The sequence below is a fragment of the Aotus nancymaae genome, unplaced genomic scaffold (genome assembly GCF_030222135.1).
Source record: "Aotus nancymaae isolate 86718 unplaced genomic scaffold, 86718_ANA_hifiasm-v0.15.2.pri h1tg000059l, whole genome shotgun sequence".
NCBI lineage: Eukaryota > Metazoa > Chordata > Mammalia > Primates > Aotidae > Aotus > Aotus nancymaae.
In genome coordinates, this window is record NW_026988473.1 from 54,183,809 (window position 1) to 54,200,029 (window position 16,221).

A 16,221-nucleotide genomic window follows, 5' to 3' on the forward strand; every position below is an offset into this window, starting at 1 on the left:
TGGCTCTTGGATACCATGTGGGACAGCCAGTGCCATACTCCTCCCTGATATTTGCTTCTACCTTCACATGTACCTCATAATTTCTTTTATACCTGGCTCAAGAAACACATTGCACCTCTCTACCAAAGTCACAGCAGCTCACTCACCAGCTGTTTGTTCCTAAGCAGAGTGTGGAAAAGCTGGAGGAAATCATCCTCTTCCTGTAAGTGCTTTATATTAATCACATTTTCTCTTTATTTTCTTTCTATTCTGAGAGAAAAATATGTATTGGATGATTTTTCTCTCCCCACTACCTTTTTATTATTATTTCAATTAATTTGAAAGATAAATTTCTTTGTTATTCTATTGCCACTTTTAAATGTAAAGAGAAAGGCTGAAGGTTGTAGTGAAGACTGTAGTAAAGACTGGAGTTACAATCTCTTCAATTTGAGTTTGAAGCTACCCAAATTATCATTATAATGGTTTGGTTTTAGAGCTCAAGCCTATACATACTTATACAAAAACATGGTATTTTATTTGCTTATTACTGAATTTTATAGAACCTGGCAAAGATATTATAAGAGTGTAAAAATACAGGCCAATTTCTTTCATTAACATAGATGAAAACAAAATCTAAACAATATATTAGCAAAATAAATCCAGTATTGCATACAACAAATAATGATGTATGTCAGCAATTTGTGGCAGATATAACAAATTGAAATAAATCAATGTACTAAGCCACATTAACAGAATAAAAATGACACACAATTATCTCAATAATTTACAGAAAAGACATTGGTTGAATACAATTTTTCATTTTATACAAAAACCTGTAGCAAATTAACAGATCAGAACTTCCTAACTTTGATCCTCTGCATCAACCAAAAAAAACCTGCATCAAATACTATGCTTAATACTATGCAAAATGCTGAAAGCCCCCCCATCCACCTCAAGACCTGTCATCAGTCAAAGATGTTTACTCTCACCACTAGGCGCATCCTAGTATTGAGCAAATGTTTAAAACAAAAGAATTGGCGGGGCACAGTGGCTCACGCCTGTAATCCCAGCACTTTGGGAGGCTGAGGTGGGTGGATCACTTGCGGTCAGGAGTTCAAGATCAGCCTGGCCAACACGGTGAAACCCCATCTCTACAAAGATACAAAAATTAGATGGGTGTGGTGGTGGGCGCCTGTAATCCCAGCTACCTGGGATGCTGAGGCAGGAGGTTCGCTTGAACCCAGGAGGCAGAGGTTGCAATGAGCCAAGATCTTGCTGCTGCACTCCAGTGTGGAACACAGAGTGAGACACTACCTCAAAAAACAAAACAAAACCAAACAACAAAAGAATTGAGAACACAGGAAATCAGAAGCTCAGAAGAGAGAACCACATGCTGATTAGCCTCAGGGTACTTATCAGAAGTGGGTGAGAACAGAAGAATATTCAAGAGTTTGGACGACGCAGGGTCATAGGAATCACACAGTTGCAAGGATTAAAATATGGACAAAGAGTGGTGGGAAAGTAATATTTAGAGAAAGTGTAGATGGGGAAGCCATTGTTTGTGACATTATAAAAGGAGACAGTGCCAGCCTCATAATCTAAGAAAACCCCAACACGGCGAGGGGGCACTGTCATGGAGAGGAGCAGGGAAGGGGAAGAATCCTCATAGGCCCTATATTCATGTTTATGCTGTAACCCAATCACCCAGTATCCACTCTGAGGCTGGTATCTGGAGTAAGCAGTGTGATTTTTAGCATACTGGTTGAAAGAGAATGCAGGTCTCACTGAATTGCTGCATACCCCCAGGATCCAGGCAGTCTTCTTAGCCACATCTACCTCCCAGTAATGCTTTCCAGAGGCGAAGTGCTGGGAGCCCAGGACACTACAGTCATGATGCTTTTCCAGACAGGAAGGTCCAGATACGTTAGCTCCCACAAACCTCACCTGTCTCAGGTTTTTAGCCAGGACAAGATTTAAATTAGCTGTGTGCGGATTCAGAGTCACGTCCACTGTAGGAAAAGGTACAACATAGCAGATGAGAATGGGGACATGGGTCTCATTATGCTGAGAAGAGGAAATACAGGAAGTGGTTGGAGGAACTGGAACTATCTGGTGGGGATGGGGAAGGCATCAACACCTAGGACCTGGGTGGATATGCCTGGGGAGGAGCATGTGAAAGGAGATCAAAATGTGCCAGCCCACAGCAAGAGGCCACGGCTTCCACTTACCCCAGTAGCTTTGGACATCCGTCAGCTCTGTAATGATAAAAAGAGTTAATAATGTTGAATAGGACCAATTGTCTCATGTCTGGTATCTCTCTCCTTGCTAAATTGAGGGGAATGGTGAGGAATCCTATGAGGATGACTCTGGCCATTTCATCTCTCCTTAAATACAAACTACATCTTCTTCAGCACACTATGTCTCTCCCTCTGGGACCTCCCTCTTTGCCACTCTGCTCAAATACCGACTATATCCTCTATGCTGTTTATTTCTTCCCACGACAGTAATTCCACATCCAAATTCTTTCCCCTGAATCTCCTTACCTCTAAACACTCGCAGCATCTTTTTCAGATCTGGGGCTCGAAACATACTTCTCAGCCTTGTAGGGAGAGCTTCTGGCTTCCTCAGGGTCCAGAACTCACTCCTAGAAAGGACAGGACTTCTGAATTCCCACACTGCTGACTGTGTGGGACCGCAGCACCTGTCTACCCCTGTCTCTCTTACCTCCCAAGCCTACAGATGAACTTCAGTCCTCCTTTTGGAAGAAACTTAGCATTATTCTACAAACAGCCCTGGCACTGGAGACATGAGACCTAGACTAGAAACTATCATCTCCCCATCTACATAAACTTTTGTAAGATTTAACTTCATAAAGCCTCATTTTGATTTTCTGTTGTTGTTTTTAGAAAATAAAATAATTTTCCTTTCTCTATGTTCTAGAGACGTTATGCAATTCAGTAAAATAATAGCTGGGAAATCTTTTGCTACCTCTAAAAAAAGATATAAAATATTTTAAATCAGAGGGCCTGAAGATGTCTGGGTTGACAGGCAGAACACCAGGGGCCTGTTGCTGGGGCTCTGAGAGTGAAGAGTTTTATTCAGAAGAGTCTGTGGGCTTAGGCCTTAGGATTTCTCAAAAAACCTTCAAAACACCATTTTAGAATTTGCTGTCTCTGGGAATGTTACGCTTCCAGCTGGAGAAAAGATGTCCTCACCTCCAAATGGAGAGTGCAGATTTCAGAAGGGACAACAGGCTTCCCATTTCATGTGTCTGTGAGGAGCATGAAGGCACCAAGTGAGCAAGCAACTTGAGATGTCACCTTGTCGGATGAGACTCTGGAGTATGTGACAGAGGACATGTTTGGTTCCCGGGCTAAATTATTATTTTCAAGAGCTCGGGTTTATGTTTTTATTGGAATTGAGACAAAAGAAAATCTACTAGGGAGCAAGGGCTGGGAGAAAGAAAAACTTAAGGAAGATATCCCAAGAGCAAATTCCCAGACTCTGTCTCAAAAAAATAAAAAATAAAAAATAAACAATTTATGGGCAAAGAAAATTCCTGTGTATTTCGAGTAACTATAAACTTAAGAATCAGGGATGAAAGCATGCACAGAGGTTTATGGAACAGTACACTTAACGGGGTGCTTGGAGAGTCACTGATACTGCAACTCTTGACTCCAGCAGTACCGTCCCCAACTGGTGACCTCCCATCACCCACATTTTCCTACCATAGAAGCCAGTTCATTCCCTTTATTTGAGGATGCCCAAACTCTCATGTGATGTACAATTCAAGACCACAGTCTTGAATCTTCCCTACTCTGATTCTTTTCCGCTTTCCCACTGATCGTGGTTAAAGGAATCATTTGTCAGTCCAAGGGAACTACCTCGTGTTCTCCTACACATACCTTTCTGTGACATCTCTCGCATCCTAGGAAGAAAAAGACAGGTTAAGTCAAGGAGTAACAGGTCATGCCCTTATTCACATTCCTCCTTCCATTTCCACCACCCCCTGAAATGATAGAAATAAAGATAATCATGAAGTGGAGGCCACAAAGTAGAGCTAAAAGCCCAGGGCAGACTGTCCCTAAGAACCCATGTGAAGACACCAAAATATAACTCAATTAATTCATCGGTGTCTTGATTTTTACGACATTGCGTGTGTGCATATGTGTGTGTAATGTGATGTACGTATGGCATGTATTATTTGTCAGGCATTGTGCCTGGCCCTAGAGAGCCTCATATTATGAAGTCATAATTTCCATCCTTGAGAAGCTTACATTCTGCTCTGCTTGCTGAAGATAAAGCTCATGGGTTTTAAATATGGTTGTTTCTCAAACTTCACCTTCTCTAACCCTCTACCCTACCTTTGCTGACTTCATCCATTTCCTTCATTTTAACACATACACAATGATGATTCTCAAACCTGTACTTCTGCTCAGCTCTCTTTTCTTATGATTTTGATGAATATCTAGACCAGCAAATGAGTCACAGGCACCTCAAATGCAAGATGTTTAAAAGAAAATCATTCCTGAAACTCTTGTCTCCCTTCTATCCTACTGAATCATACTAGTAACACTTAGTCACCAAATTTAAATAAAATAGGTAGTAACTAGCACATATTTACCCTGGCATCCTATCTTTGCCCAAGTCAGTCCACTTCACACCCTTAATTTCATTTAGCCACCAGCTGTTCACCTTTATCACTGCCACTGCCAGTCTCATTTCAATGGAATTGGCCTATTCCCTTCCATTTGGTCCTTTTATCTCCTGCTCCATACATCTCCATGACCCCAAAGAAAAGCCCAATTTTGGTCCATATAACACAGGATTAACTATTTTATCTGTGGTAGGGCTGTATTATGGTGGCATTTCATAGAGACACAACTCAAACTGGCTTGAACATAGAGCATGGCCCAGGTGCCGTGTGTGTCAATCTGCAGTAATCATCCAGGACTCTATCAGTCTAACATTACGGCTATACTGAGGAACTGAAATGAGGAAATCAATGTGTCATTTCATGGCAACTTCTCTTATTTTGGCTTTATGTTAGTGTCCACATGTTGAAGCTTTTATCTTGGCTATAAAACCTTAATGGGCAACAAGATACACAGATACAGAAAAGAGAAGGAAGAATGTCTGTGATGGGAAAATTCTAGGAAATTTATTGTTAGAAAAGACTCATGTTTAAATGCCTATTGGGCAGTCATACTAATGAATGTGGAAGTATCTAAACTAGCAACATGAATTGATGATTCATTTGCATTAATTTTTTTTTTTTTTAAATTGAGACAGAGTCTCACTCTGTCACCCAGGCTGAAGTGCAGTGGGGTGATCTCGGCTCACTGCAACCTCTGCCTCCCGGGTTCAAGAGATTCTCCTGCCTCAAGCTCCTGAGTAGCTGGGATTATAGGCATACATGACCACGTCTGGCTAATTATTTTTGTATTTTTAGTAGAGACAGGGTTTCAGAGTGTTGGCCAGGGTGATCTCGATCTTCTGACTTTGTGATCCACCTGCCCCAGCCTCCCAAAGTGTTGGGATTACAGAGATGAGCCACTGCACCCAGCCTAAAAAATATTCACAGTTTGAGGAGTGTTGAGGAGCCAGAACAAAAGAGTGAAGGAGAAAAGTATCAGGTAACAATATCAATGAGGAGGACAAAAAGGCAAGAATAAAATGAAGATGCAAAGCAGGAAGCAGTGAATGAGAAAAAGCTCTAATAGGTAGAAAGTATCTACCATATGGCTCTAATACTAGGGCCCAAGATATGTAAATAAATAATTATTCCACCAACAAAGAAAGAGCAAGAGGAAAGCACAAAGGCAAATAAAACAAAGAATATCTTACACTCTATCACAAGGTACATCATGCCTCAAATTCACAGCCATACTATTCATTCTATGCAGAAAACAGCTGCTAGAACTTCAACCTCAGTTCAAGTCCCTCGATCCAATCTCTCTAGGCTTGATACCTTGTAATCTTCAACCTACATACATATAGACCAGAGCCCAGACCTCAAACACTTGTTCAAATATCTATTACTGCAGTACCTTAAATGATTTCGCTCTGTAGAAGAGAGTGAAGACAAAGAAAGGCTGCTAATACATCATGTCTAAGAATTTAGCTTAGCATAAGTTTGCCTGTAACTAAGCTGGGTAAGAAGCACTTGACAAATTCCCAATACAGCATCAGAGACAAGAGGTGCCTAAAAAACAGTGGTTCTCAACTGGGAGAACACTGTGTTCTCCCTGGAGCTATCATGGCAATGCCTGAAGAAATCTGGGGCTGTCATATCTGGGGTGGTGCTGCTGACATCTAGTGGGCAGAGGCCTGAGGTGCTGCTAAGTTTTCGACAGTGTACAGGAGACCGCCTGGCAGCAAAGAATTATCCAGCCAGAAATGTAAATTGTGCCAAGACTCAGAAAGAAAGAACATAAAGAGCATCACTGGATGCAACAGATCTTCTCCACAGCATCAATAAACTTTCAGACCACCCTTTATAAATAAACATGGGAGGCTGGGCGCGGTGGCTCATGCCTGTAATCCTAGCACTTTAGGAGGCCGAGGTGAGTAGATCAGTTAAGGTCAGAAGTTCAAGGCCAGCCTGGACAACATGGTGAAACCCTGTCTCTACTACAAATACAAAAATTAGCTGGGCGTGGTGGCGGGTGGCTGTAATCCCGGCTACTTGGGAGGCTGAGGCAAGAGAATCACTTGAACTCAGGAGATAGAGGTTGCAGTGAGCTGAGATTGTGCCATTGCACTCCAGCAAACAAGACTCCATCTCAAAAAAAAAAAAAAAAAAAAAAAGGAGTGGGGATTTTCCCTTGCATTTGTACTCCAAATTATCTTATGCTTTGCTCTATACCTCTAAATAGTTTAATAGGAAATAGGCACTATAGTGCCAAAGGAATGTTTTTTCTTGTCCCCACAGTGATGGTAGTCTGATGCCCCAGAAAGGAAGAAAAGTTAGTTTCTCTTTTCCTTGAGTGTCTGATCTGGGCTCCTTCACAAGCCTTACCTGCAGCAGCTCCATTGTTGACCCCTGACATCGACGCTCCAGATCGGAGATAAGCTCTCTCAGCGACTGGCTCTGGTGGACCAGGTCATTCTCAGCCTCTTCTATAATACGCAGCCCCTTCTTCTCTTCCTCCTCCAGCTTTTTCAGCTCCCGCTGCTCTGCTCTGTCTAGGATGTTTCGCAGCTGATTAAACTCTGTCTGGATCCGGTATCTCTCAGGCTCCATCTGATTCTTAGGAACAGGGAAGAAAAAGAGGCTGCTAGTCTGTTGCCCTGAGGGTCTCCCCTATAAAAAGTGGGGGAGTTGCGCTTGAGACTGCTTTCCTGGGCCAGGCTGCCTGGGAGAGGGAGGGTAAATGCTGCAGGGAAAAGCCTATGTAGGCTGTTTTTTCCTTCTTTTCTCCCTTCAGCTCTACCCAGACCATTACCCCCAGGATGCTTTATCTAGGCCTTCTAGATATCAACTGTGATTCCTGGGTGAGGTTTAGATTCCAGGAAGCCTCCCTCACCAATTTTGAGTACTGAGGAAGAAATCACTGGCCTGTGACTAACCTGTCATTCCCAGGAAGCCAAAGAGACTGAAACTGTAGAGCAAGATCCAGAATTATGAATTGGGCAACCCCTAACCACGGGTCCTCTGCTATGTGATTGTCTCAGTTTGGTTTTGATATGTTTGCTATTTAGCTCCCGTCTCCTCCCGCTGTTTGGAAGGAATACAGTGGAAAATCAGGCAAAGGAAAGCTCTTCTAGTCATGGTATCAGAGGACAGGCAGGACCAGGGCTCCTCTGCCTTCAGCTCCTATGACCTGCCCTATTCCTGCCCCAGGACATCCTCAGAAAAAGTCCCCCTTGCCTTCCAAGTCGTCCTCTTCTCTCTGATAAAAGCTGTTAGCTTCTCAGCTTCTTGCTGCTCTTTCTTCAGCTTCTTTAGAGACTCCTGAAACTTCTCCTGGAAGAAACAAATCACGTTAAGCAGGATCAAGCCTTCAGTTGACTCAGTACCCCGACATGGAATGAACAGGACAGAGATTCTGCTAACCTCAAAAGAAGCCTTTCCTAACCTAGGATGAAAACTTGAGAGAAGGCCAACATATCTTTTATATAAGGGGATGAAAACCAACCGGAATAGGCTGATTCTCCATCCTCCTTGGGAAGGTGCCTGACCACAAAACACCTGTGGCTCATGCCTATAATCCCAGCACTTTGGGAGACTGAGGTGGGTAGATTGCCTGAGCTCAGAAGTTTGGGACTAGCCTCGGTAACATGGCAAAACCCCACCTCTACTAAACACACACACACACAATTTGCTGGGCACAGTGGTACACACCTGTAGTCCCAGATACTCGGGAAGCTGGGCACGAGAACTGCTTGAACCTGGGAGGCAGAGGTTGCAATGAGCCAAGATTGCGCCACTGCACTCCAGCCTGGGCGACAGAGCGAGACTCCGTCTCAAAATAAATACATAAGTAAATAAATTCCTTTACCTTCACTACCAACGTATCTCCATACTCAATCAACCAAGTACCCCTTTTTCCCCCAGCAGCTCTGTCTACTCAGTCTGGTATAGCAAGTAAGAGATAAAGTCTCTACTCTTAATCAGGGAGGGAGCTTCCAGGTTCCTTCTCTAGGTAAATGAAAGGACTATAAAGAAATTAGATCAGAGAATGACAAAATGTTAAAATCTACCAAAGAACCTGTTTCTCCATCTCCCCTCCACCCTGGGCTCCCACCTGGTACTCCTGGGCAACCTCCTCCATGAGGAACGTGTGGTGACCACGGTGCTCCTCAGACCGTTCACAAAGCCAACAAATGACCTTCCCATCATCCTTACAGAAGAGCTGCAGCTTTTCTCCATGGTCTGCACAAAGAACTGCTTTCAGCTGCTTCCCAGCACCCAACACCACCTCTCTGAGCCTCCCCGCTATGTTGGCCAGATGTCGATTAGGCCGCAGGTTCCCAAGCTGGTAGCTGGTCTGGCACACAGGGCAGCTTCTTTCCCCTTCTTGACCAATCACTGATTCCCTGCGATTCGGTGTGATGCAGGCTTGGCAGAAGCTGTGGCCACAGTCTAAGCTCAGGGGTTCTGTCAGGAGCTCCAGGCAGATGGGGCAGGTCACCTCTTCTTGTATGTCCACCAGTACTGTTGAAGTCATTGTGGCTACTTTCCTGGCTCCTGCCTGCCCAGCCCTAATTTCTAAGATGTCTTCTGTTTGTAGAATCCTAGGTAGAAAAGCAAACAAAAAAGGGTCATGCTAAGAAAGCACAGGGAGAAAAAAGGGATACTGACTGCCCAGTCCTGGATAAAGAGGTCAGACACCTGGGGTAACAAGGGCTTCTCATTCTAATTGCCAACACATTCTTTATCCTAGCTCACACAAGACACCAATTTCTTCCCGTGTTAGAGCCGTGCTTATGATTACCTCTCGCTCCTATTGAATGGAGTGACAAACTGAAGTCCTGGGAAGGAGGGGCCTGTGTAAGTCACTGTCTGTGTGACCTTTTCTTTTTTCTTTTATTTGAGAAGGAGACTCACTCAGTCACCTAGGCTGGAATGCAGTGGTGTGAGCTCAGCTCACTACAACCTCTGCCTCCAGAGTTCAAGCAATTCTGCCACAGCCTCCCGAGTAGCTGGAATTACAGGCGCACGCTACCACACCCAGCTAATTTTTGTATTTTTAGTAGAGACAGAGTTTCACCATGTTAGCCAGACTGGTCTTAAACTCCTGACCTTAAGCGATCTGCCTGCTTTGGCCTCTCAAAGTGCTGGGATTACAGGCATGAGCCACCACTCCTGGCCTGTGTGACCTTTTCTCACCCAAAACATCTCCTCAATGTTAAAAGTGCCCCAAACACACTGCTGCCTCAGAATTTTTGCCTTTGCTGTTCATGATGTAAGGATGACCCTTTACTCTGCTATCTGCATGACTTACTAGCTTCTTAACTATTCCCTTATCGGAAGGGTCTGCTCTGACTAGTCTACTTAAAGCATAGCTACCATACAGTCACTCTCCACATACTCGCCTCGTTATTTTACTTCTTACACCACCTGACATAGATCTTTACTTCCTGAATCCTCTCAATGAAATGTAAGCTCCATGAGATCAGAGACTGTTTTTGTTCATGGTTGCATCCTTGGCAGCTAGCACAGAGCCTGACATATAGGTCCTCACCTTTTGATGAATGAAAGGTCAGAACCCCCTCATCCTCAACAATGATTACCTGTGACTTTTCTCATGAGCTCTTTCACCTCTTTGCCATCACTCTGGTATTACTCTCTGGTATCTGATCTCCAAAACTGTGCAGACACTTCTACCTCTTAACAGCCCTGCTCCACATAGAGCCCTCTCACCCAAGAGGCTCCCCGTCTCAGAAAAAAACAAAAAACAAAGAAACAGCAATGGCCACAATAAGGAGAGGTGATTTTTTGTTGTTGTTGAGACTGAGTCTTGCTATTGCCCAGGCTGGAGGGCAGTGGTGTGATCTTGGCTCACTGCAAACTCCGCCTCCCAGGTTCAAGCGATTCTCATGCCTCAGCCTCCAGAGTAGCTGGGATTACAGACAAGTGCCACCACACCCAGCTAATGTTTGCATTTTAGGTAGAAACAGGGTTTCACCATGTTGGCCGTGGTGGTCTCGAACTTCTGACCTCAAGTGATCCACCCACTTCGTCCTCCCAAAGTGCTGGGATTACAGGCATGAGCCACTGTGCCCAGCCTGGGGGGTGGTAATATTTTTACAACTAATGATTCTGTCACCAGCTGTGATTTAGAAATCACATTCTCCTGCTTTCTCTATCCTTCATGGGACAACTCTGTATAAACAAGAGTATTCTCAATTCTTCAATAAGAAGAAACATTAAGTGACTTTACAAAATTATGCATCTTGTAAGTTGTAGAATTGGCATAACCTAACCTTTCCAGGGTCCCAGTTCAAAGCTTTGTCCTCAAACTCATAACCTTAACCAAAGACAGCCAGTCGTAAAGGCTGTAAAGGTCAGGCACGGACCAAGTGTTTTGGAAGTATGGAAATAGGAGAGATCCTACTTAATGATGGGATTTTGCCAGGGCCTGTCTTAAACTTCGGCAGGATCCCAAGGGGGCTCATATGTAAGGAGAGGTGGCCGGTAAGCAGTCGAGGCCTTATCTCTTCATTGAGAAATACTCTCTTTAGTCTCTATTCATTTTTCTTGGAAGAGTTCTGTTGATAAATTACATTACCATTGTTCAAAATCACACCGAAAATACTCTTTAGAAATTTTTAAAAATGGTTTCCAGCATTGAGTTATTTTCATTGGGGGACATTTGTTCTGCTTGCCTACCTGGAGTTGTGTTTGGGACACCAAAGAAAAGCCAGGTAACACTGACTATTTGAAGGTGCTCTGGCCATGGTCCCATGTGTGACCCTGTTGTACTGGACAGGCCACAGTAGGTAGGGAGCAGGTGGAATTCTCTAATTTGTCTCTGGCTGGTTTCCCAGCAAAAACAAATGTATATTGATGTAAAAAACATGGTCTGTGTGGGCCTAAACATAGGTCCTGTAAATTGTACCAATTTACCCCCATCTTGAGGGCCTGATAGATTTAAAAAGTATATCAAATTGCCTCCTAATAACAACACTCCCTCTAGAAGAAAGGGCCTGAGAAAGTGTCTCAGATAAGGGCAAGAAAAGGTCATGAGACAGAAGCATAAGCCTCTTAGTGGCCCGGCTGGAGGATCTAGTGAGCTGAAAACAGGTCCTCGGTGCTGCCATCTAGTGTTCTATGGTGCTCCTGCAAGTACTGGCCTGGGTCTTCGGTTTTGCCATGCTTAGCAGCAGCAATGCTCACAGCAAATATTTACAGACCATTATGTACTCAGCAAAAATTTAACTATTTTGTATGCAATAACTCAACAATTCCATATAACAACATTATGAATGTCCCTTAAATCTCATTTCATAGTTGTGTAAACTGAGATTTAGTAGATCCTTCAAGTGGTGGGGCCGGTTTTGAATGCAGATCCGCAGGCTACAGAGCTGGAGCTCTTATTACTCCTTTATATTCCTCATCTCCAAAAAGCGTGTAAAATATAATTTTTAACAAATTAATGAACTCTGTACATCTAACTGGCAGTACTAATTCATATGACAGATGTATTTACCTATCATCTGAGACTTTTAACTGAATTAATCACATCTATGGGAACTGCATTATTATTTCCTTTGTTAATATAGCCTACCATACCCACATCATCTCACTTAGCACACTGCACTATAAGGCTCTATTGCTTTTGACAAAGCATTATGAGGGCAGAGGCCCAGTCTCATTTATCTTCCAGGTGCTCTCGACCTTAGCACTGCAACTAACACAGGAAATGAGCAATTAACTTTGTAATGGATTGAATATTACAACTTACTGCTGAGCTTACAGTTGTCCTTGATGGTGGCACTAGAGTATAGAAATAAATGTGCTATCTTATGAAACTGTTACTGTTAAAAAATGATTGTGTTGATATTATATTACTATTATTATTTTTCAGACCAAGTCTCGCTCTGTCGCTAGGCTGGAGTTCAGTGGCGTGATCTTGGTTCACTGCAATCTCTGCCTCTCAGGTTCAAGTGATGTTCCTGCCTCAGCCTTCCGAGTAGCTGGGACTACAGGTGCGTGCCACCACACCCAGCTAATTTTTGTATTTTTAGTAGAGACAGGGTTTCACCATGTTGGCCAAGATGGTCTTGATATTTTGCCCTCGTGATCTGCCCGCCTCAGCCTCCCAAAATGCTGGGATTATAGGTATAAGCTGCCATGCTCAGCTTGATATATTTTAATTGAAAGTCCAATTCCAATCCATCTTCCCCAACAAACACATGCACACTTTAATTTCAGGCAAAACTGTATTTAGTACACCCAATTCTCTTGAAGAAGAATTACTGCCTCATAAATGGAATGCAGTAATAGCTCCAAACTGGAAAGAATCCATGAGATCACTAACTGGTAGATGAACAAACTGTGCTATATCCATACAATGGCTTTTTACGAAACAAACTGCTAATACATACAACAAGATAAATCTCAAAAGCATTATCCAAAGTTGAAGAACCCAGACATCAAATTTAAGTTATTGTATGATGCTGTTTATATGAAATAAAGAGAAAGCTATAGTTTTTGAAAGCACATCAGTGGAAGCCAGGGCCCAGGAGTGGGAGAAGATGAACTGCAAAGGGCATAAGGAAATTTGAAGGATGATGGAAATACCTTTTATATATCATAATCATGGTGGTGGTTACACAACTGACTACAACTGAAAACTCACAGAATTGTATGTTATGCTTAAAATTTATTACTTACTAGATATAAATTATAACTCAATAAACCTGACAGGAACAAAAAAATACAAGAAAAATTAAAGGCTTGGTTTCTTATCTTCAAAGCATAATGGAACTGTGCTGTCAAACATGGAGCCACATGTGGCTACTGAGCATTTGAAGTATAACTACTCAAAATGAGATGTTTTAAGTACATAATACACATCAGATTTTGAAGATTTAGTTTAAAAAAATTAAAGTATCTTATTAATAATTTTTTTATATTGATCATATCATATCCTAACAGGATTTTGCATCTGTTGGATTAAATAAAATATATTAAAATGAATTTTGAGTGCTTATTTTTAATGAGGCTACTTGAATATGTAAAATTACCTATGTGGCTTCATTCTATTTCTATTTGATTATATGTCTTTTTTTTTCTATGTAATACGCTGCTTTAGATATTCATCTCATAATGTTACTCTGCTTTAGAGAAAAATTCTCGAGCAGAAAAAAGATGTGAGAGCTGAGGTCTCTTGTGAAAGTTGAGGCTTGGGAAAGAATCCTGAAGGAGGGAAGCATACATTTAGATTAGATCTGAGTGACCCTTGCCCACACACCAGCAGCCCTTACTGCCCACTGCAGCTGAGTGCAGCCCAAGGGAGATATGGAAGGCTGCCAGTTTCCAACTAAGACCAAGTCTCCAGAGCTATGAGAGAAGGCATTCTGACTGTGAGGAGTGCAGACCAGGAGAGCCTGCAGTTCCAGAGCCCAGTGGATCAAATTAGCAGCAGAAAGAGCCCAAATTCACGACCAGGTGGGACCAATTAAATCAGAACCAGATGCCAGAAAAGAAGGTCTGCTAACTTGCAACACTGAAACCACTTGGGGTTCTTTACGAAGAATCTCAGTCTTTCCTGGAATGATTCAAAATCTGCACTTTAATAAGTTCTCTAGGTGCTTCTTATGAACATTAAGGCTTCAGAAGCACTGCTCTAGAGAAAGGACCCTCTTTCCCAAAAGCGGATACAATTTAGGGTTCAAAACAGCTAGAAGAGGGAGGGGGACAGAGAATGGCTTTCTATTTAGATATGAAGCATCTGCTAGAGTGGAAGCTCACATCGATATCAAAATGGCTTTCAAAAATCAGTGACTGAGCAGGGGATACCAGGGCTTGTGTAGGCTGGAGGTTCAGAGTTCAGAATGACAGGGCAGGCCTGTCCACCAGCGGGGAGCTCTAGTGAAAGTGGAATAAAATAGGTGGCAATTGCATTTATAAGTGAGTTGGGCATGAGTTCTTGCACTTTAGGAATAACATTTTTTAAAATCTTTATGTAGGGTTATATTTAACCTATTATCTGGAATTGATTATCTAACAGATAGGACTCAAAAAATATTTGAATTGGAATATGGTATCAAAAAAAATTTAATTTCCACTTCAAAAGCATTTCTACTCCCTGCATTTCAGAAACCTATAATTTAAAAATTGTTTTGATTGGGCATTTTTTTTAAAGCTAGGCATGGAGTTTGCCAGTAATAATGACCATAATTTCAACATTGTCAGGCAGCCTTCTACGTGTTTAAATCTGTCTCACTGAATCCTCACCAAAACTCTAGGATATACACATTACTCCGTCTGCTTTATAGATGGAAAAAACCAAAGCTCAAAGAAGTCAGGTTAACAGTCTTTGGGCACACAGCCAGTGTCTGTCAGAGTCAGGATTTGAACACATCAGTCTGGCTGCGGCATCTGTGCTCCTAATCACACATTTCTGTCTCTGTTGAATGATTAAATAAAATGTCTCTAACTTCAGTGGGCTCACTTGCAGTGAGGAAGAAAAATAAATAAAAATAAAATTATCTATATAATGAGTTCCGAAAGGGAAGAGACCTATCTCTTTCACTGCTCTGTCACCTCTGCCAGAAGTGACAGTAAGAGCCAGTCAACAGAACGGTAGACATCCCTCTCCGACTGGCACACCTGGGGAACGAGAAGCCAGACAAATTCCAGATGTAAGCAATATCAGGTGGTCAAAGTTCTTCAGAGCAATCCAAGGCGTCTTAAACTAATTTTAAGGAACAGAGCGCGCTCACTCGTCTTTTATCTAAACTCAACCACTCACGTCTCCGCTCCGGTGCGAGAAAGGCAGGGACTCCCTCCTCCGCCAGCCTTTGGCCTTTGAACAGACTGACCCACAGGTCTAGAGACTGCGGAAGGCTCATCTCCCAACTCCCTCTGGGAGACTCCTCCCAGGGGCCGCCTGGGATGGAGGATAAATGGTGATAAATGGTGCTCACTTCCTGGAGTGGCCGGGCAGGAGGTGGGGGAGGGGATGGGGGGAAGGGATGCTGACTCCGAATCCACGCCTGACACACGGTTTGCCGCGACTCCCCAACGCGAAGTTTCCAGAGCTGCCTCCCCTACACAACTTTAGCTTCTAGAATCGAGGTTTAACTCTCAGTACCCTTTGCACGGCCTATTCCCAGCTGCAAAGGTGCCTCTTCTGTGCTGCCTTCCCAAACTTGAGTCAACTCAAAACTGCAGAAGACTCCCTTACTCTTCTCCCACCCGTGAAACCCCAACCCGACCTACAGGGCGGGTCAAACTCTGCTGACAAGTAGGGACAGTGGTGGCTGGCCAGAAAATGAATTTGCTCACTAACCTGGAATCTGCGGCGTGGATCAGAGCCGAGAGGCAGCAGCCGCGTCCTCCACCCAACCCGAAAGACTCAGGGGGGAAGGGGCGGGACCAGGGGAGGAGGAGGGTCAAATTGTCCGCACCGCGGGACAGCCACCGGATTCCATAGGTGTGTGGTCACCAATGCCCATCGGGTGGTAAGGGAGATCAAGATAGTTTTTGAAGGCGGCAGTGCGAAGCTGTTCATCTTACCTGATGAACTGCAAATCCGGAGGCCTTTGAGAACACCCGAAGGCCAG

The 16,221-nt window shown here is 43.3% G+C and overlaps 1 protein-coding gene across 1 annotated transcript; it reads right to left on the minus strand.

Moving 5' to 3' along the window:
• Window positions 1-489: 489 nt before the first annotated feature.
• On the minus strand, window positions 490-16,015 carry TRIM6 (tripartite motif containing 6). Its single transcript, XM_012456806.3, has 8 exons — window positions 15,948-16,015; window positions 8,730-9,219; window positions 7,853-7,948; window positions 7,001-7,231; window positions 3,885-3,907; window positions 2,523-2,623; window positions 2,208-2,234; window positions 490-1,988 (listed from the first exon to the last, which is right to left on the minus strand). The coding sequence occupies exons 2-8, from the start codon at window positions 9,150-9,152 to the stop codon at window positions 1,423-1,425; spliced, it is 1,467 nt and encodes a 488-aa protein (XP_012312229.2). The 5' UTR covers window positions 9,153-9,219; window positions 15,948-16,015; the 3' UTR covers window positions 490-1,422.
• Between the last annotated feature and the right edge of the window lie 206 nt (window positions 16,016-16,221).